Below are 23,289 nucleotides of genomic sequence, written 5' to 3' on the forward strand. Positions count from 1 at the left end.
CTATTGAGGCTTTTCGTTTACGTTTTGCTCGGAAAATATCCACCCACTGAGAAAATCTCGATAGCGAGTGTTCGTGTTGGTGTTTTTTGTATACCTCCACACCCACGTGTCACGCAATTCGGTGACGTCATCTTAAAATTACGTCGACAATTCGCGGAAAAGTGGCGCGGTCCACTAACAGGGAATTTTCCAGAAAAAAAACTCCCTTCGAAACCTTAGGAGTTTCACATTTTGGAATTTTCGGGGTTTCGCGACTGGCTCGCACTTGAGTGTTTCTCAATAAAATTTAGACGCACTATTTGTACATCTTGTTCACTAGTTATCGCAAATGCGTCAATAATGTCTCGATATTGCGTATATTGAAAGGATGGGGCATCTTCCTGGATTCTCTGATTCCACATCTGAAAATATACTAGTATCTTTTCTTGAGCCTTTTTCAAAATGCTATTTCTCATATTGCCGGATATTGGGAATTATCACTTCCCGTGTTACCGTGTTATAGATAATCGGAACGATGCTGTATTTTTCAATATATTCCGATTGTATAATAACTGTAGTTATTACTATATTACATTTAATTTATCAAATTTAAGTACATAACAATTATTACCCTGCGCTACAAACGATTGCAAACCAAGCGGGCGCATGCTTATTTCGCTGCATGCTAATTTCATACTTTTGTCTCGGCTTTTGCCATTTTAAACTTGCCAGAAAAATCCAACTCAATTTTAAGAATTGACAATCATCAATGTACATCGAAATTTCATCTGCGCAACCCCATGAATATCTCGTCTTTCGTACATGAAATTCAAACAGTTAAAATTCAATCGAAATGAGCATGCAGCCGGGTGGTGTGCTATCATTTGTAAATATGTATAATATATCATATAGATTCAATTTATTGGATTATTGTGAATTAAATTTATCTCAATTTCAATTAACGCATATTTCGACTTTAAATAAGCTACATATGTATGTATACCTCAAACCATGCCTTGTTTTCTATGATTTCTCAATCTTTATACAAATAAAAATGTGGGATTTACTATCATTGACTGTAAATATTTTAAAATTTATCATCGAAATTTCGGAATTAACATTTCACTTTTCCTACATTTCGAAATAGGACTCGATTTAAATTTTTACCTGTGCAGCTAGTTTAACTGGTCAAGGATTAGTAAGGTACCACGTTGTTCTAGCTCCAGTTACTTATTTATTTTAAATTGATCGTATGTACATATATACTATATTTAATAAATACGTTGTGTTTTTTTTTTATTTGAAGGCTAGCTGGTTTACGTAAACATACATATGTATGTATATTATACATATGCATATCTGCTTAAAGCTTTGTATCAATTAAGTTTTCTTGCATATAATATTATAATCAATAATCATACTTACTCGGATACGTATCTAATATTGCCTTTTACTTATTCCATATGTTGTTTTCCAATGTTTGATTTCATTATGTGTAGTATATTATTTGTGATGCCGTGTATACCTGCGATTTGTATATTGTTTTAACTATTTTATTTGGTTTTTGAAAATTTTACCTGAATTGACAAAGTTTTGCAAATACGATGGTATCCACACCCAAATGGAAAACCCAAACAGCAATCCATATCAATATCGCATCGGTTCGGATATGTATAAAAGTGATTTGTATATTAACTGTGTTTGTAGATTTTTATATTACTTAAAAAATCTAAATAACCATATAATTTACAATTATTTTAGAATACAACTATATTTTAGCGAAACCTTATTTAATTTGTTTTTCCGAATGTTGTTTTAGTACGCATGTATTAAATGTAATTGTTATATTTAATGCAAAAGGTTCTTTATAATCAATAAATCAACGATATATCTTACCAAACGACAACCGTCATGTGTCCGTCAAATAGTTTCTAAACTTTAAGTGACAGTTTTAATAAAATGCAAAATGCACGACCAAACTGTCACATGATTATCGTTAATCAATCTCATAATCAAACACTAATTTGAACAAAATAGCCGGCACTTAAACGATACAAATTGTTTAAAAGTTTACCTCATAATTATTCTATTAAATTTGGATAGCGTTGATTTAAAAATATAACGTTTCACTATTTTTTGTTAGTCTATATTTAATGTGTACAATACATATAGTGTATACCGCATAATAGGAAAAAATATTAAAAACCTTATATTTTATAAATGTACACATGTACATCTCAATTATTTATAACTAAAGACGTTATAAATCAAATTGTGTTTAGGTAATATATGTATGTATGTATGTACGTGCGTAAGTTTAATTTCGGCCATTTTAAAATCTTCTAATATATAAGAAATATATATATACAGTGGCGGACTGGCCATACAAGCGAACATGCCCGATGGCATGTGGGCCCCACTATCTGTTAGAAAATATGGGCCCTCAGTAAAATTAAATAACTTTTTAACTATTTCACGTGTGTAAACATTTATAGGATATTGCACTTTGGGACCTAAAGTTTGGGTATTTCAACAAAACAAATTTCTTACGATATACACAAACAACTAATGAACCGATCCTTGCTTTAACAGCCCAAGGATCGGTTAACTTTTTTTATTAGGCTCGAAATGTAAGTTTCAACATTTGCGTGGGCCCTTTTGCTGGGCCCATTTCTAACCTCAATATTATGTATATATCAATACCTATGTAACTACCTACTGAAATAAAAATGGGAGTAAGCAAATTTCCGTGAATAATATAAACTGAATTGCTTAAAATAATTTTGATAGGACGATTCATCATCAACCAGCGATTTAAATTTACTTCATACTTTCAAAATAACATTTGATTATACTTCGACGATATAGTAAGATTTAAATACACAATTTTAAACAGTTTCCGAATATAAAATCTATTCGTAATCTAGACACATCCATGTATATAGAAATATAGGATAGGGGCCCCCTCCCCAAAATCCCGATTAACATTAATTGAAAATATTATGCATTGTTTTCAGGGACGTAATTGGGGGGGGGGATAGGGGAGGTACTCGCCCCCCTAAATTAAGGAATAGCGTGATTTAGAAAATATTATGAATTTAATGATTAATGAGATACTACGGATCTATGAATGCTACATTTATTTCTTATGTATGTTACTTTTGGGTAACTAATAAAATAATCGCTGCTATGTGCTATGAAAAAAAAATGATTATTTCAAAGCTAGTATATTTTGGTTTTTAAGTGGTAAGCCTTGGGTAAAATTCTTAGAAATTGTTAACGTTTATTATTCCGAAAGTTCGTATATTTTTTGTTTTCAAGAAAAATTTTATATAAATATTTTACTGAATCGGTTCAATCACAAATGATTTTATTTCTCGTATTTTTTTTTATTTTTTGTATTTGCAGACGTCCATTCTCTCACAAAACAACGAATGAGATGGATTTAAACTTCATGTGTAACGAATTCGGTTCAAAAAAAGTTTTAGTTATTTAATAAAATTGCTTTCTGACCAAAACCTTATCAAATTTAGTACATAAAGAAGACAAATATAATTTTTCAGCTTGATACGTTCAGGGGTGTGGTTAATTTTTTTTTTAATTTTTTAAGAGGAAAAAACCCCCCTTCTGGTTAATTAAATTTGATGATTTTTTTGTTATTATATTTTCATCATATTGATACAAGGAATTATACATAAAATCGTGAAGAGCAGACATATTTAAAGTGTCGATCAAAATAGTGGAAGAAAAATCCGGTAAACTGCCAACAGGAGTAAACTGTCACTTTCGGTTAGCCGGTGTTCACGAAATTTTATATATGTATATAACTTGGCATTAGGTTTATAATTATAGATATGAAATGTCAGTTCAATACGTCGAAAAGTTTCCGAGAAAAAAATAAAAATACCTCGATCTTATAGGGTAAAAGTACTACTTCTGGTTGAGATAAAAATAATTTTATATACATATATGTACATATATAAAATAATAAAAAGACACACAGAAACACACACTCAGACACACAGAGCCGCACACATTTTTCTATATTATGTAAACGTGATCAGTGATCGATTCCGAGTTCGAATTTTCGAATGATCACAAAACTTTATCTTTATCTTTATAAAGTGAAAAGACAGTCGGTAGAAATTAAGTTAATTGACTTTTTTTTTTTAGTGACTCAGTTTGATGGTCGATTTTTGTTGACTATGTGAAGATTTTTGAAAAAAAATTTTCGCCTGCGGCGCTTTTTTCGTTTTTTACATAATATTTTTTTACAATTATTTTATCAAAAATAAGCTTATCTTATTATATTTTATAACTCAATAAGGTGTATGCAAAGAATATTTTCCATTTTTATTCCGATATAAAACAGATTTTTTGAAAAAAAATTCAATTTGACCAATCTTTGCCTGCCCCCCCCCCCTGATGAACGTCCCTGATTGTTTTCTACCGAAAGTAAAAGCCGCTTTTATACCGCATTCTTTTATGATGCATTCTATTTACCTAGGACAAGGGTTAAAAAGAAATATACAATGTAATTTATGGATCTATATTGTTTTTGCCATTTTTCTTGTACTTAAATGTTTATTCCCATTTTTGAAAATTTTTTTTTACCCTTGATATTTAGCGTGATGGAAAGAAGAAATTTTTTTTATATGGGGGGGGGGACAATTTCTTTTAACCCTGGGTGGGGGCCCCCTTTGACTCATGGCATGTACTAATTTCAGTCCCAGTCCGCCACTGTATATATATATATATATATATATATATATATATATATATATATATATATATATATATATATATAGGATTATACATAAATATGTACCACGGGCTAAAAAAATGTAAATAAAAATAAAATTTAATCCATACGTGTAAATAAAAATAGTAAATTTTAAAAATCAAAAACATTTTGATGTTAGTGTATTCCGCATAATAGGAAAAAAAATATCAAAAACCTTATATTTTATATACATATGTACATTTCAATTATTTATAACTAAAGTATCTTTAAAATCGACGATCTGAAGCTAATTGTGTTTAGGTAATCTATGTATGCACATACATATGTATGTATGTGCGTAAGCTTAATTTCGGCCATTTTAAGATCTTCCAATATACATACATATCAGTGGCGTGCGCTGAAATTCTCTCTCTTTTTGTCGTACAGCCTTACTTAATGTGCACGAACTGGATACAAGAGGAACAGCCTGTTCCTCTTGTATCCTGCTCGTGCACATTAAGTAAGGCTGTACGACAAAAAGAGAGAGAATTTCAGCGCACGCCACTGATACAAATATAGGATTATACATAAATATGTATGTACCATTGGCTAAAAAATTTGTAAATAAAAATAAAGTTTAATCGGCATGTGTAAACAAAAAATATAAACATCAAGTCGACAATTTCATTAGTTTTTTTTGACATATGTATGTATGTATGTACATATGCATACGTATAAAGGGGTTTACTTACATGAAAAATAAATTTTTCATTCGTAAGTTATAAGTTGAATGAAATGAGCACTTTAACTCGGTGTCAAAATCGGCATTGGATCTTATAACCAAACGCCAATTCAACTCACTACCGTATGCACATATGTAATAAGTAAATGAAGTGAACGCAACATAACACGCAAGAGCCGTGCGTCGTTGACGAGCGTCGGCATCGCAATCCACCACAACTTCCCCTTCTCAAAACCACACGAACGACGTCGAAACACCATAGAAGCATTATAGAGGTGCACACACACTCGCGTGTGTGTGCAAAAGCTCGGTTCGTTATGAATGGAAGCAGTGCCACACCCCCCCATGCTGCCATTGGCTGGCCGGAAAATCCCGACAACCGGCTCAAATGTAAGCCGCCCGCCGAGAAACTCACCAGTGCCACACCGGGCGTCGAGCACGACACACATCATCATCATCATCATCATCGGTCAAGATGACGATCGTAGGATCAAGTATCGCGAGCGGTGACCATTGGCCGGCGGGGATGCTGTGCAGGGAACAGAGGACCGTCCTCACGACGGCCGCCATGGTCCAGACCAGGAGGCATCGCACACTCCTCGAGAGGTGTCTTAGCCGTACCATTACGACGACGGATAGTAGTGATTCTGTGTTGTTCAATTTCGATAGTATTGCCGTGTTTTTGCCGAATAATGTTGTTGACTTTGTGTGCGGCGAAAAGGACAGTGGTGACGCTAGTGGTGTTATACGTAGTCGAATTATGAGGAGTCGTCGCACATTTCATTGGCACTTACGGAGATATGGCCTGAGTAAGTTGATTGATTGTTATTTTTACAAACCTCCTTTACGTTTCACTTACGATTATTATATGTTTTTGATGACGGTCGTTGAAAGTGTTTATTTCTTGATTTATTCGTTTTTATAGACTTTTGAAATTGTCGATTTTAAGATGGGTTCAATTTTCATAAATTTTCACAAGATTTTCGTTGAACAGTATTGTCGTTTAATTTGCACCTGAAAATTTTTGAAAACGCTAAAAATTTATTTCATAATGCACATAATATTGTTAATAGAGGGTCGAAATATAAATAAATGAATAATTATATATATAATTGTCTTATTAAACGAAAAATGTCAAAAAATTAAGAACTTTGTATAGTAAAAACTGTATGGGAAATTGTCTATTTTGATGTATGGCACTTTATTACTTTGAAAATATTAGCAATGTTCATTTTAATTTAAACATACATACAAATCTGTTTTAAAGAAATTTTAATTTACGTGAATTTTTGCATCAAATTGCATTTTCGTTCACCTGTGCAATATTGTATTGCACTTGATCAAATTCAGTCATAATTTTGTTTCGCTCAATTGAAATTTGACTATATTGTATAATTGGTAAGTAAGTGTTTTGCAAAAAAAATAAGCGTCTCGTCTCTGATATGATGATTATCAATGCTAGGTTTTTTATTCTATTTTTTTTTTGTGGAACTTTAATTAGTATTGGGTGTATTTGTTCAAAAATTGGTAATTAGTTTGAATTTTCTAGTTAATATTAGATGCTCCAGATTTTACGTGAGTCATAGTCGATTCACGTGATGTAAGCGTAACATCAACGCACGGGTAAGATGAAAACCTTTCGCGCCAAAACTCTACGTCAAATTTGATGAAAATCAGACGAAATTTCCCCATTTTCCAATTTCTTCATATATTCAAGTCCTTTAACTGTCGTTTGTGGTGATAAACGAATGTGTTGCCGCAACGGCCTATTTCGTAAAAAAAATTGTAATAAAAAATTCATTGTTTTAAATAAGTAGAATGCACGTACAAGAGATAAGGTAGATAAATATTAATTTTGCATTATCGGCGGTATTTTTATTGCATTACGCGCGAATTTGACGTCGTCGCACTCGTTCTCATCATCATTGTCGGTGTTAATATCCTTCAATACGAAGCGAATTCCACTCGATTGGATTCTGGTCGAGCAAGAAGGTATCTTTGCGTCCCGGAACATATTTCGAATGCCATTTTTTTGCGCAAACTCCGCATCGTGGTGTGTGGCGGCTAGAACTTCGAAGTGTTCACTTGTCCTCAGTTATGTTGCTCGCGGTACACTTTTATAAGTTCATATTCTCACGATCGCAAAGAAGGGCATTCCATAGCGTAAATCGCCACTTTTATTATCTATCTATATGCTATACGAGTGTATGTGCTTTATTTTTTAATATTTTATCCCGTAGGTAGAATTTGCAGCGATGTTAAAAAATTAAGTCGAATATATGTAGGTATAGGTATACTAATTACGGTAGTTTCGCGTGCGAAAATGATGCTCTTGACTTTGACGTCAATGGATTCGTGTTTGAATAAAACCATCTTATCATTCGTATAGTTTAATTATAGAGCGCAAACATTGACGAAACCTACGTTTAAAATTTGTTTGTGTGATGACTTTTCAATGAATTGCTTTATCATGAATGTGTATATATGTACATATGTAGGTACAGTGGCTGGAGATAACTGTTCTTATTTGAATATTACATAGATATATTTCATCAAACAAATTTAGCCCCTAAATTAGTAATATCCGCAATGATTAGAATACTTGAATTTTATTTTTATTTGACAGAAAATAATCAGTTAATTCGGATGCCGATGTTAATAAGAATTTTCGTATGTAAATAATATTGATTTTAATTTAAGATTTAAAATCAAAAATTTTATAGTCCTTAGGATTGATTTTAATGAGAAAATTTAAAAGACTTTTTTTATACGAAATAAAACGTTTTGAAAATTTATTTTTTACTCTACATATATTATGCAAATGAAGTTATTAAAATATTGATAAAACGTACCGAAAACTATGTTAATATTAAACTAATTAACCAATGGTAGTAAAAAGTGGCATAAGTCTTTTTTTTAATTTTTAATACGTTATGTTTTTTGCGTATTTTTTTGCAATCGGTCATGTATGTATGTATCTTTTATTTGCAATGTATTATATTATATAACCGTTTTATCTGGCGGTCATCTTGTTGTAATAAATGTAAACATCAAACCATAAAAAACCGAGTCCGATAGCATAATTGGTCGTATTCTTCGAACTTCATATAACCTTCGTCCAAAATTTTAAGAATTGGCCCCTTTCTACCGAGAACTCGCATATCAGCCAGGTACTAGGTATTTATGTACAATGAACAATCCGCGGGGAAACTCTCATCTACCTGAGAACAGATGTCTTTGGCTCACACACATGTCAATTTTAAACATCCTGGAAAAATTCTTCACTCTCCTCGACAAAGCATAAGACCGCTCCGGATTTGTCACATTAGTGGATAATTTTATATCTTATACGTACTTGTAGATTTTTATAACGAGACGAAACCGCATTAGCGGCCGTCCATTATCCACTTACTCGGTCTTTTTTGTGATACGGGGATGATCCTCGACCACACACACACACGAGATGCAGTTGGTAATTGCACTCGACATTGTTGCACATCGTATGTACATTTACTAGGTCTTCCAGAGACAATTCTTCCAGTTTTTATCCGCGCAACTTGCACAATTAACGCGACTCGTGCAAAAAAATAAATCAACATCCAACTGTACATCGCTAATGAACGTGTTCCCTTGCATATCGTGTCGTATCTGTAGCAAGAATGCATTCGCGATAAGTAGGTGGTAAAAAGTGTCACTAATTATTATTATACCATGTACATATGTACGTATGTATGTACTCTGATGGCGATTTTCAGAGTGGTGGCATCGACCTAATAACGCGATCTGTGGTATAATTAGTGATGGAGATTATAAACGATCGTCGTGATGTACCTAACACGGGGTGTCATCGTATAATCATTTTTATTACTATTCAAGTGCTCTGCCTAATCGTATGCAAATGGCACTAGTTCGGATTCTGCAACGTTCAGACTGTACATGATCATGATCGAGTCTATCGAAATGTACCGTAGAGTTTTATGATTGTGCTGGGAATGATTTTGATGACAAAATTTATCGGAAAACTGACAATTTTCCCGCCCGAATCTCAACAATATGGCTGACGCGTGCTTTCTTTCGTAATAATACAGACCACTTATTTTTGTTATAATATATTATAATATGAATATTACGATAATAATCTTGTTTTATTTAATTGTAAATATGAACATTTAATATTATATGTAGATTTTAATTATCAATTGTTTTCATTTCTATTTTATTAACTACCTATTAAGTGCAGTAACTACAGCATTTTTCTGGTCTAATAACATTGTTAATGCTCAAGTTTCGTAATGAAATTTAATTATAGATTTGCTTGTAATTATCTTTGAACTTAATTTAAAAATTTCAAATTAACGATAACTATGTTTATTTTTGGGTCGTGCCAAATTGAATGCAGTTATCATTGGAATATGAATATTATGATTTGTTTCGATAATCGTGTAGTTATCGTATGAAATTTAAATAAAAATTTAATATTTCGAATGCAGTAAGTGCAACGATGTCATAAAATTTATGCAATCGATTTCGAAACGGTACATTTTACGATAATGCTTACAAATTTTTACACTTTTACACTCCGGTCTTCTTCCCTTGGCTTCGATCGGTCTAGTAAATCTCATTATGAGCACTCAAGTTTTACGAGCCCGTCCTTATTAGCTCACACGAGCTTGTCTCTTTTTCCTTTTGGTTTATTATTATTTTTTTCTTTATCGTAAAACTAACCGTGGAAGCCTTTTTTTCCGTCTACGCCAGTCTCCTGCGCCCGTTTAGCAAGTTCCTGGTTTTGACGCTACGATTCTTGTTAGGATACGCCGACACAGTCTCAAAAGAAGAATCTTTGATACTTTTTTTGTACTATTTGTCCTTTGCTGAGACAGTTTTTTGTTTGGACCTTTGAATCACGTAGGAGGTCCGCTTTTGTTTTTGTTTATTTTCTCACTTCTTTCATTCAATATCGGCGATCCTATTATTTTTGACCTGTGCAAAAAATATGAAAACAAAAGAGCACAATCAGCTACATTTTATATTGCATTCGATCTACTTCAATGCAATAGTGCATTCGGAAATGAAAAAAAATACACCATTGTCCGATTTCACGATGCTGATTCGTCTCATAAATAATAAAAACACACTTATTGGTCCAGTCATTATTCAATATTAAAATTAGATTTTATGTCACATGCATGCCCTCAAACAAATAATATTTTATTAATTATAATTAAATTTGTAAGGTGGAACGTTTACAACGGTCATTCATGCTGTTCGTGGTAATAAAATTAGCTGTCGTTTGTCAGCGACACCGTCAACATCTTCACATCTTTATCTCTGGAGACCCTTTAGCTCTCGAGATTTTCTCAATGACTAATCATAATGTGTTCACACTAATGTGGCACCGAATTGTGAAGCGTTAAATAGAACGCGTCTCTAATTAGTAACGAAATATGTAAAGGGCGCAATTTCTAATCTAACTAATGTAATGATTTTGTATAGGTTAAACTATTGTGCCCGAGTTTATACAGTGTATAATTATAGAGATTTAGCTGTATTAAAATTGATTGTTTGTTTACAATTTTGTATTATTTTGACAGTATTTTGATCGGCATGTCAAACATTTTCCCCTGCCATGAGTGTGTGGATCATATTATGGGGTCACGTCGTTTTATCCGACGTTTTATCTTTGACCGCCGGTTGACGGGATACTTTTTTCTCGTCTTATTTTATCATACAGACGCTTTTTTATTGTCGTGTTTTGTTAGCTTTTGAGGAGCCTCCTCACCTACCTGCCCACAGAGGTGTTTGGTTTTTGTGTTAGAGCGCCACGGGAAGAACAGTGCTGGCTTTCGACAATCAATTAAACCAAACGCCACCGGAGAAAATCGATAAATAATATACACCAATTGAATATCATATCTTGAATTATTTATTTTTATATTCAAAAGATTCTTATTAATATATTTAAATTGTTTATATTTTGATGTGATTTTTTTTTTGTGTAATATAAATTGAATAGAATTCATCGTATTGATTAATTGAATCATATTCAATGTCTATGCGTATTGCTATAGTTTTTTGGTGAAATCCATCGGGTTTTTTTTAATTGGTTGGAGATTTACAATCCATCTCTTGATCTCCTTGTTTGTAGATTTGTGAACATAAAGCGACCGCCGGTTTTCGATTTGTTTTACACCATATAATGAGACGATTAGGGTCGTCCGAACCGGAGGCCTCACACCGAGGCCTCACACACACCCACTTTTAATGGTCCTCCGAAAAATGCGTTGCACTTTTCAGGTATAATATCTAAATACAGATCTATTCAACATTCGTCCTTCCCACCACCCACCTAAATGACAATTCGATGAATAGAAATAGTAAAGCGTGATTCACGCAAAACCAACGACTCGTCGTTTTATTGAATCATTTTATACTTATGTGTGCGTCATTTTTTAACGATCGATGATTGTAATGTTTTTTTTTTTTACAGGATTAAGAGAACTATTCACTTGGTTCATAGTATTAGGATTAATGCAGTCCACATGTGCAGCGCCGAATCCCGGGATGAACGGGCAAGTTAATGGAACACCACCGAAATGGATCAACCCTTGTGGGATGAGTTCGACGGCTGATGTAGCTTCACCATCGGTTTGTATTTAACTATTGTAATTTTAACCGCGAATCTAGTGTTAAATGCTTCAATCAAATTATATTTTGATTGTTTTCTCATCAGTTTGAATGCAACCATAATCGTACATTTAAATAAATAAATGCATTTGATTTTCTTGTGAATAGTTTTAAAATAAACAAAATGATGATATTTGTTGTTAAGTGTTAAATATATAAAAAAAAATATTTGTATTTATTTGTATTTTTTAATTTACAGGAGGCTGATATGCCTTTCGTTAGCGATCAAGACCTACTCAGTCAAATCATTGTGCAGGCGAAAAACGCGTTCGCAGATGCCAATGCTCACAAAGACGATTATGTAAGTAAACATAATGTTAATATAATTTGATTTTTAATACTTCGAAATATGACTCAAAATGAGGTTAAAAATCGGGCCGAAATTGGGTCTAAAATTGGCGCGGCAGAATAATGGGAAGTTTTTGTACGCAGTCTTTGGGTGTCGGATTTTAATTTATTTTCTAAATTTGAATTAAATACAGTAGAGGGGTATTTATAGATTTCTTTATTGGCTAATTTGAATTTCTTCAATGTGTGCGTAATAAATTGTGACAGTCCGTTTCCATTGAACAATATGGGACGCGAATCGCGCGAACGGCGCATGCCCGCTCGCCCGTCCCTGTCCGTCGGTCACTCCGTGCCGCTCTATCGGATGGAAGACGCGGCATTATTATCTCTGGAGGCACATCCGGTCAACGCGACGCTTCCTTTCCGTTAATTATTTGTACGTAGAGAGACATACTCGCATACACTCACATACACACACACACACACACCTGACAATAATGGGCAGCTCACCTGTGCGAGTGTGCTACCGAGCGACCGATCGATCATCGAAACTTTGAACCAGTGCCCTGGAAAACTGGTGAAAAAAAAATGTGTACACTCTCCATTGTGTCTGTGGATCGGACAGATTGGAAATACGTGATTGGAGATATTTATTCCACGCGAAAACAAAACCGGAAGTTTACAGTAGTACCCTAGGAGTAAACGTCGAATTCTACATTGTACCTATATATACATATATATATATATATATATATATATATATAAGTTTTTACTGTTACAATGCGCCAATAACTGAAAAAAATTGAGTGTAGATTTATTCATTTTATATTTACGTGTACGGGATACGCGAAACGTTCAATTCGTATTTTTTTTATTACTTTATATATTATATAATATATGATATATATACATATATGTAAATATTCAAACGGATAATGACATAATGTATAAAAATGAATGTTTATTTGTTTGACCGCAATGCAAATCTATCACCAAATTAGGCTCTAATATTCCAACTGAAAGTACATGCTAGAAATTTTTCTAAAAAGGTTTAATTTTTTACTTTTTTTTTGTCTTAACTTTCACCCACATAAGTAATAAGTGGTTGTATTATTATAAAATTAAAGTCGTGTTGAAATATGTTGATCTTGTTCTGTGCTAATTACTAGTATCGACAAACTATCGTTGATGATTTTTAAACGTGCAATACTTATATGTAGATTCGTTTATAAAATTTATAATCAATGCTAATTACATCATCGTTATACGTTCGATATTACCATACTAGATTGTCATCGTTTTAAATATAAAGATGCTGTGTCGAGATGGGATATTCGATTTGATACTTTCACGTGACATATTATGATGCAATTTATATTTGTCGCAAAAAATGCAAGGGTATTGTAAATTTTTAATGATTTTCACGTGATGTGAGACGGCTTTGGATGCGATTTTTGCCATTTTTACTTTTTTTGATATGCGTAGCGTATTTAGATACGCGTGTGTGCGTATGTTTCGATGTTGAGGTCAGTGTAGCCGTTAATCGGCCGGGCATGAGTCACAAACTACTACTTACTACTCGTCGCTTACATATATTATTACAACACGAGCTCACCTGTGTTTTTAGACCGAAATTCACCTGTCCGGGCGATATGTATTCCGCGCAGCAGCCTTTTGCGGTTGTGCAATGCGGGGGAAATCCCGCAGCGCGGATCTTCTTCGAGTGCCGCACGATTCATTCACAGATCGCCATTATTGTATATACGGCTCGGTCGAAATGTGTGCACGAAATGTTGTTTTTTTTTTTTGTCGACCTGTCCAAAAATATGCGTGCATGGTTTGTTCTGTTGGTCTTGAGGCCGGTCGCAGCGAACCGGAAGTGTCCAAACTGGTGCGCTCGCAAGCGTAAGGCCGGCTTAGTGACGATGACGAAAATGAGAATGATTTTGATTTGTATTTTCATTAATTGTATGGCTTGTTGAGTTAGTTAGTCTGTCTCAGACCCGGATTGTTGAGAGTTTGCCGTATAAGATATCTGAGGAAAATCTTTATGGGAATTTCCAGCGAAAAGTCCTTGTGTTTATTAATGTGTGTGTTTGTGGTATTGAGTTTTTATTTATTGCGGTGAATATTATTATTTTATTCGTATATTAAATTATAGGTGTTTGAAATTATTTTTGGGTCACTTTTAAGTTTTAAAATTAAACCTAACCTAACCTATATATTTTTTTAATTATTATATTAAAGGAATGAAATTTTGTATTGAACTCAAATTTTAAATCATACTTTTATAATGAAAAATCTGCTATAGTTTGTTCTTTTCAAATTATGCACACATGTACATGCGTATACCTACGTTCATATATGAGTATATTCATATATAAAATGAATACATATGTAATTTTTACGCGTGATTGTATGTTTGCTTGTTCGCGTTACACAGGGTCTCCTAATTTGGCATAATGCTCAAACTTTGAATATAGAAGTTTTTCAAAGGGTTTAGAATCGGTTGCAAAAACGTGAGTGTGTTTGTCAGCTTTGTAATTCTACAGTTTTCATAATTGTATAAAAAGTGAAAGTTCAAGGAAATGCTTAGATGTTCCAAATCAAACATACAGTCTGCATAATACGAGACTTTTTCCATTGATTTTTTTAACCTACAATTGATGTGTGATTTTATACTCGAAATGAGGTAGGTAGTTGTGCACAAAATAAGCCCTCGTATTCTAAATTTAAATAGCCCATCGTGGCTCATCCTTATGCGGTTCCTTTTTGGTGGTCGCCCGGAAGGTGCAGCAACCGTGCAAAATTTCGAATATGTTATATCAGCTATATCCGATGGTCCGACACCGATGTCTGCACCGGAACACGGTCGGTCGCAGGGAATCAATCGGTTTGGAATATATGCAAAATGGGCGACCGGTTGCACCCAGAGTGCACTAAGGGGCAAGGGGGGACGCGAGGGGCGGGAGGGCGAGGGGGGGTACTTCCGGTCATCGCGTATGCAGCGGACATCGCGACCGTCTGCGCACGCGCATCGCCCAAGTCTCCCAATCTGTGTCTTGAGATGCTGATTTTTTAGTCATATTTCCAATCGATGTGAGGAAAATTTGGTTCTGAAAACTGTTTGGAAGATCATTTGCAAAAATTTTTGGGAAAACGTTTTTAAATTTAATATATTTGTGCATGAATATATCACTCATTTGCTACAGTGTTATATGTGGTCGGAAAAACATTTTATATAATTGTATGGAGAAAGCCTTCAAGCTTAAGAGGGCTGTACACCTGAAACCTTAATTTTGTTACCGTTCCTTTCTTCGATATATATATTGAGTGAATGCGACAATATATATATCAATATATATATAGATATTGAGTTAATGCGACAGTTGCGCTTCGACCAGATAAAACGTATTTTAAATTGACAAAATTGAGATTTCGTATTCTTCTATTTTCTCCTCCAAAACTGGACCAATTTTTAAAAAAAATTCATCATCGGTATGAGAAAAGTACTTTCTGTGCATCTATCGGCGTATTTTTTTAAAATCGATCGTTAAATAAACACGCTGGACTCGTTTCGTGAGTATAAAAAAGAGGCGATTTTATAGATGTTTGGCGGCTCCTAGCTCCTATAAAAAATAATTAATCAAAAAAATAAAACGATAGATGCACCCCAATGGTGGATATCCATAGCATATTAAAAAATAATTTCTCTAGTGCCATAATTGAGGAAGGGAGAAGTATAGTACGTTTGTATGGACAAGGCGCTGCTGTCCAGCCCTCTTAAGCTATGTATATTAAATAATTTTTATTTTATTAAATTATAATAATATCTTATTTGGTAAATTCATCGCATTTAAAAAAAAAATAAGTTGTGACATCACAAATGAACGATATGCCAATTGGAACGAAAGCCTCAATTTCGCACAACACTTACGGCAAGATACAAACTGTAATATCTACACATATTTACATTTCTTATGAGAAAGATTGTATTATGGACATTTTATGCAATAGCTTATTTTTTTTTTTTTTGTTTGATGTTTGATTTTTTTTTTGCCATACTTATGTATATAGAAAACATTTTGGGTTTAGAACGGTTTGATTTCAAAAATCAATGTCGATACTTTCCTTGTTGTATCAATGAATATTTTCCGCGTTGTACTTTTGTATCCTTTCCAAGATTTTCTATAAATTCTTAGAAATTTGTTGCGAATGAGTGTGTTGAATTAAATTTGTCTCTTTAAATGTTTTGAATTTTAATCATTTATAAAGAATCGAAAATATCGCAAAATTACCTCGTATCAATTTTTCATTCAAAGTATAACCTCAATAATGCATCAAATAATCGGTGATTAAAATGTCAAAGTATGCAAATTAAATTAATAAGGTGTTAGAATGGGATTTGAACATTCTCTTGAATCGCTTTCGAGGATATTTTTGATTGATTCAGTTTGAGAATCGGGGTTTGTTCCGACACTTGTCGAGCCGACCGACACGACAACTCACCTGTCACATTAGCGCGCGCGTGTGCGTGCTTCGGAATTTCGGAAATCACTCTCCTCCCGAACGCACAACGACCACAATCTTCCCATCTGGAGTCATCTGCATATGTGTAGAATTTTCATTAAGTTTCATTCTCGGTACTCGGTGGTAGTCCGTGGCAGTCGACACATTGTTCGGTGGTAGGACGCGTCGCGCAACTAATCACGTACCTGAGATATCCTCTAAAAGATAACGGGCACTGGCTTCCTATCGAGGATGTCCTTTCGGATTCGACTGACCGATTCGAACGCGAGAATAATACGCACAAGATACTCCTCGAGATGTTCTCTGCTGAATCACTCCAATTGGTGTATGTGTAGAGAGCGAGTACGAAATTAGAGTCCCGGGTTTTGGAATGAATAACCTACGGGATGAATAATTCATCTGGTATGTGACGCATCCCTCTCGAAGCGGAACATTGTACTGCCGAAAATTACGTGGGCTACTAATTGTTTTGTCGCGCATTGTATTTAGAACAATCAACATTGGCCCTCTTCTTGTGGTGCTTTTTTTCCTTGCTTGCCTTTTGCGAATGTCGTTCTGGAGGAAACGAGCGTGGGATATGAAACTTTGCGTCTAATAATAGCCGCCGAAAAGTTCCAAAATTAAATCAGCAAGTCATTTCAGATCGTATGACAAATTGATACACATCCTTCCGTTCTAATTTAGATCTAATATCTTACACATCAGAGGGTCAAGTAGTGTCAAATCGACCGAATTGAATATGTAATTGTTGGTATGATAAATGGGATTTCCCAGAATTTAAATGTATCATGCCAATTGTTCAAACATTGACGAAGTCGTATCGATAAACGAAATATATTTTTGAAAAATTGCGTAACGTAGGTTTTAAGTGTTGCTAAGATTTATTGAAGAAAATCGCACTTGTTTAAGTTTTTATTATATTTTCCTTGTAGCAATTGATGTTTTAGCCGTGTAAAACGATTCGCATTCGCGACGATGTGCAGATGGTGGGGTCTAAATATACGAAGAAGCATCTTTCGCAGAGATGATAAGGCGAGACCACTTGTGGAGGCATCTGTTGTATTATTAATATTTATCAAAAAAAATATATAGAGACATACTTACGATTTTGATATTATTATTATCCACGTGGTGTCGACTGTCTTTCATTGGCGACATGCAGTCTGGTGTATTTTATTTATCCGTAGTCGGGCTTATCTCATCGGTCCACTTACTCGGCATACCGAGTAGTTTGTAATCAAGACACCGTTTTATGTCATAATTGTCGAGATTAATTCGTATCAAATAGTTCTGCGTATATGCGGTATTATATTGCAGAAATTTACCTATTGCAAATCTGTATTTATTCGTAACTAAGGAAAATATTGATCTTTGATATGAAATAATAAACGCACCGATCGACTATTGGTCGTTATATCAATAAAACCGTTCAAGGGTACAGATTCGTTTGTTTTATGAGATTAAATTTATCTGAAGTCAATATTGGTGATACAAGATATTTGCATTGTTCGCGGTTCAATGAACTTTATAAGTTAAGAATCAAACATCGTACTTACTCGTATATTTTAATATATAATATTATGATTGAGATCATATTCTTATTTCCATGTAGAATTTATTTTGTTAATATGCCCAATTAGTATTCGATAAATTTCACTAAAATATTAAATGACTTTGGATGCTGATTATAACTAATCAATAATTAATGGTTATTTTTTACGATCATATATGTGTAAGAAACAAGATAATTATTAAAATATCATAAAAACTTTTTTCTTTAAAACATATTTGAATTTTGTCTACTGCTAGTTTGTAAATTTTCGTTGGTATCAAATATTGTATATTTTTATTGCGAAAATTCATCATAAATTGTTAAATATCTTCGCTTAACAAAAATTGCAAAAATTAGCGAGCTCACTTTCCAGTGCAGCTGTTCATTGAGAGTCGATACTGGACACACGAATTCCGCTGAGACGCGCATTCTTCAAGACCTCCAAGATTGTTTTTGGAAATTTACCCACTCGTTACATTTCATAATATATTGTGTTACATCCTTATTTAGATGTCAATTCATTCTCGCACACAATTCATTCACATTATGACAATGTTGCGTATCGCCTTTCAATTTTAATAAAACGAGATAACCGTAGTGAGTTCTTTTTTTTTAATTCAATCGAAAGCGACCTTTTATCTCGAGCGCGGTCTCTTGCAGACAGCGTGGCACCGAACGAATGGAATTTTAAAGATAAGCGAAAGGAAACGTCCCACGATATTTGTATGCAGACTGCGTCGTATGCATCTCCGATCATTTTTGAGAACTTCATTATTTGATATGAACAATCCTTTTTGTATGAAAATCCATTAGGAAGCACTTGCACGAGCGATCGTGGTGATTTTAAACGATGGGATCCAAAATGCGCACGGTTTGATGGATCGTAAAAGCACTAAACATTTAAAAAAAATTTCTATTATTTTTATCGTTTAAAGACACACTCATTGACTTTAAAATCGTATCATTAAAATTCAATTACGACCTTAATATCAATAGTAAAGTTTTGATTGAAATAGAAGTTGCATAGAGCAATCTAATGTCTTATACTATACGTCAAATTTTATTTAAATTTCTTTTCACAGTCTAAATAATTAATTATGAAGGTACATTTATACACACCAACATCATAACATGATGATAATATGATGTGTGCATATAAAAAATCTATATACAATAGCTATGAAGAGTTGTTGATTCGCTAACACAGCGTGATTTCATCACACCCACGTCTGTGCATAATTGGTTCAATCGTTGTTGTGTCAATCATTCGGAACAAAAAAATAATAATAATATTAATAAGAAAATGTTAAAGTCAGCGATCGATCGTCTAACTTGCATCTTTTCATATGGAAACTAATGGCGAAATCACCAAATAAAAAATAAATAAAACGTTTCGTCGGAATCATATCGATTGTCGTGCATAGCCGTTAAGGTCAAGTTGAAAAGCGATTTTGCTCGAGATACTTAACCCTGCTATGACATCATGGCAGTGACTAACTGACTCGTACGATCGATACTTTCTCAGTAAAATGTAATAGGCTTTCTCAGCATGGCGTGGTGTATGTAAACTTTCGACAAAACATTGCCTACTTCGACCTGTCGGGGTTGGTTTCGTCGGAAAAGCGCTTGTCCTCGATCGATAAGAATAATTTTCCGATGCCGCTACGCGGTTCGGGTCATTACACCTACAATAACATATGCGTGTGTATTTAATAAACACCCACTGCCGCTAGTCATTTTGTTTATGTTGATTTCCCCGCGTAATAATGACCCGTCAGTGTAACACGTCCTAGAAGTGGCGATGATTTCATTGGAAAATCGTGTTCATTTCACAGAATCGATTAGTATATTATATTATATAAGGTTCATAAAACAAAATATAGGTTTCGATCGTGCCGTCTCGTTTATGCAATTATCGATGATTGATGCAATGATTATTGTTTTTGAACTTGAACAAATTGAATTATGTTTCGCAGTCGTATATTATATGTATTTTATATATGTACATACATACATACATATGCACGAGTTTATGTATATTTCGAATTGAGTCATCTTTCGAATCCCGACAAATGCGGTGAAGTTAACTTGTCATGTTTTAAATTGGGGTGGATTGGATGTTCGTGATGCATAGTAATTAGTCATGTAGACTGGCGTTTGTTAATAATTGAAAATACGGTTAAGTTCATGTGTCGTTAATTGATAACGAGTTATTTTCTTGGAAAATTTTTGCGTATTGTTATGATTAATTTTCTTTTTTTGTTTTGTCACAGGTGAAGAAAACTTTCAAAGTGAACTTCGATGAACACAATAATGCGTGGAAGCATTCCAAATATGACTGGTTGCCGAGTAAAGTTCAAATTCCAAAGGATTTGGGTGAAGCTGTGCCAGCCGAGCATCTCAAGTCGTTAAATGTACGTTGATTAACCGGTCATTTGACCAAAATTTCTTATGATTTGTCCCTTTTTCTATTAAAAAAATGGTTAGATCCATTATAAAATGCCTCGCCTTAGTCGATTATTATAAAGGCTTTGACCCAGCAACAATTGCCCTTGAACGTTGCCGTGAATCGAAAGTATCATAGCACGCTCTATCTAGATTGCATCAATTTTTTATTATTTTTTCTATGCACCACATGTTTTAAATGAATAAGGATTATAATAGTATTTTTTATTGTTTTAGAATTTAAATGTCGCGCTTGCTTTAACGTACGAGTATATGCAAAGATTCGCAGCTGGACTCGAACAAGTATCTCGCGATCAACGCAAGGCGGATGGTGAATTCAAGGAATTGTTCAATTCAGCAGAGTACAAATTGAGAGCTTTACTGTGTGAAATTCAGGTAAAGGATGCATTCTACTTTTTAAATTTCTTATTTTCGATTCAAAATTTTAATTTTGAGTCTAATTTTTTATTATTTCTTCGACAGGTTGCAATGATCGAGCGTGGAACAATCCAGCATAACGACATTACTCGTGACATAATCAGCGGAGAAGACAGAAACCTGGATAATACCCATCGCAATCTGCGTGATTGGGTCATCTACAGGGACTACATGAACGCTTTGGAATACGTCATTCAAGTGTTCGAACACTTCAATGCGAATTTGCAGTGAGTGAGGCTGATTGATCCAAAAAACAAGACTTTCCTGAGATAAAATTGTCGATACGTGCACTGATGTATGCAATCGGAGATAGTGAAAAATTTTATCATCAAACTAATATTCAGAAAATTTTTCCTATTATGAAATTACAACGAATTTTAAATCAATCTACATCGACTGTGTATGTACAAAATTTTTTTTTCGTGTACAAAATAATACAAAAAAATTGCGACTTAAATAATTTATAATACAACGCAGGGTCGAAGTATAATATATGTATTATATTATTAATTGTATCCCAAAAGTTACTACTTACGTGTCTTAAATATAAATCGTCTGTTTTTCTATATTATCTCAAGCTTGTGTGATTTCTATTGTCGCTGTATGATAAAACTCAATTGTTTATATCAATTTTTTAGATAATAACGATACTAGTGAAGCTTTTACCCCTTATCTCTGTAATTATTTATTGAATGTTTTATTGGTATGAAAAATTTGTGAAGCGGGACATGAATCTTCATTTGGGGTGTAGTACAATTTTTCTAGAATTTTCTTGTTTTCCTATATTTTTTATTTGGACAAATTTAATAACATATTTGCCATAATGTATAGTATTATTGTATTTTTATTATATTACGAATTTCTTTGAACATTTCGTAACAATGAAATGATCAATTAAATTCTGAAATGTTTCCTACGATACTGACAAGTATTATTTTTGAAAATTTTTGGCGATTTTTTTAAATAGTTATATAAAATGTAAAAAAATTTATAATAAAAAAAAGATGGAATAGTTTTTATATAGTCGAAAAGCCATTTTATTGCCATTCTCCTCCGTTTGCGAGAGGTTCGATTAGACACGTTTTAAACCACAAGATGTATGTATTTAAATATATGTTAAATTGTGAGTCATTTGTATTGGACATGGAGGTTTTTCTGGTTTAAAATTGTGATCACGGGAACAGTTTAAAATTAACCCATAAATTAACGCACGTGAAAAATCGTTATTTTATAATCAGATGCAGATCAATTTATATATATTTTTTACAAAAGCACGTTTATATATTTAATTATATTTTTATAGTGCTTATTAATGTGCAGCGTTTATGGGTTAATTTTATATAGAAAATTGCACGTATTAAAAGTCTCACATGGCAGCTTTGTTTGATAAGTAGATTTTGAACTCTTTCCAATACTTGTGTATTATAAAATATTAACTAAACTTATATCATCAAGACTCGTAATTGACTTGTTATTTATTGTTAAATGAATTGTCCTAACATTAGTTATCGTGAGTTTGATTGTATTTAAAATGTATGAATGTATTAAAATTAATCTAAATTATTATATAATATAATATATTATAGCAGCTACTGATGTTGTAGAATATATTTGTATACATACCTACTTACTTTTCCGACATAAATTCCTCATGCACCTAGTTTATAATATTTTTCAGATAATATATCAATCTTTTCTTTTGAATCAATTTAAAAATAAACTGCAATATTAATTTCAAAAAATTTTAATGACATGTAATTGAATGCAAGGACTTTCTTTTCATTCATTAACATGTATGTATAATATTTGCTTCTATTTTTTTTTTTTTTTTGAAAACTAATTTTTATTTTATTTGCTAACACTGTCTGTGATATATTACGTGTTTTGGTGGATATTTATTGTAGTGGG

General features: G+C 33.2%; 1 protein-coding gene across 2 annotated transcripts in view; it reads left to right on the forward strand.

Moving 5' to 3' along the window:
• Positions 1-22,373, forward strand: part of LOC143918082 (uncharacterized) — a 74,143-nt gene extending 51,770 nt beyond the window's left edge. The window contains exons 1-6 of one of the 2 annotated variants that reach the window (XM_077439778.1): positions 5,867-6,253; positions 11,932-12,089; positions 12,328-12,429; positions 20,772-20,912; positions 21,181-21,339; positions 21,427-22,361. In XM_077439778.1, the coding sequence (XP_077295904.1) occupies positions 5,920-6,253; positions 11,932-12,089; positions 12,328-12,429; positions 20,772-20,912; positions 21,181-21,339; positions 21,427-21,612 (1,080 nt within the window). In that variant the 5' untranslated portion in view covers positions 5,867-5,919 and the 3' untranslated portion in view covers positions 21,613-22,361. Of the gene's footprint in view, positions 1-5,866; positions 6,254-11,931; positions 12,090-12,327; positions 12,430-20,771; positions 20,913-21,180; positions 21,340-21,426 lie in introns of those variants that run through there. The other variant, XM_077439779.1, reaches the window with a different exon arrangement.
• The last annotated feature ends 916 nt before the right edge of the window (positions 22,374-23,289 follow it).

This window comes from Arctopsyche grandis, chromosome 10 (genome assembly GCF_051622035.1).
Source record: "Arctopsyche grandis isolate Sample6627 chromosome 10, ASM5162203v2, whole genome shotgun sequence".
NCBI lineage: Eukaryota > Metazoa > Arthropoda > Insecta > Trichoptera > Hydropsychidae > Arctopsyche > Arctopsyche grandis.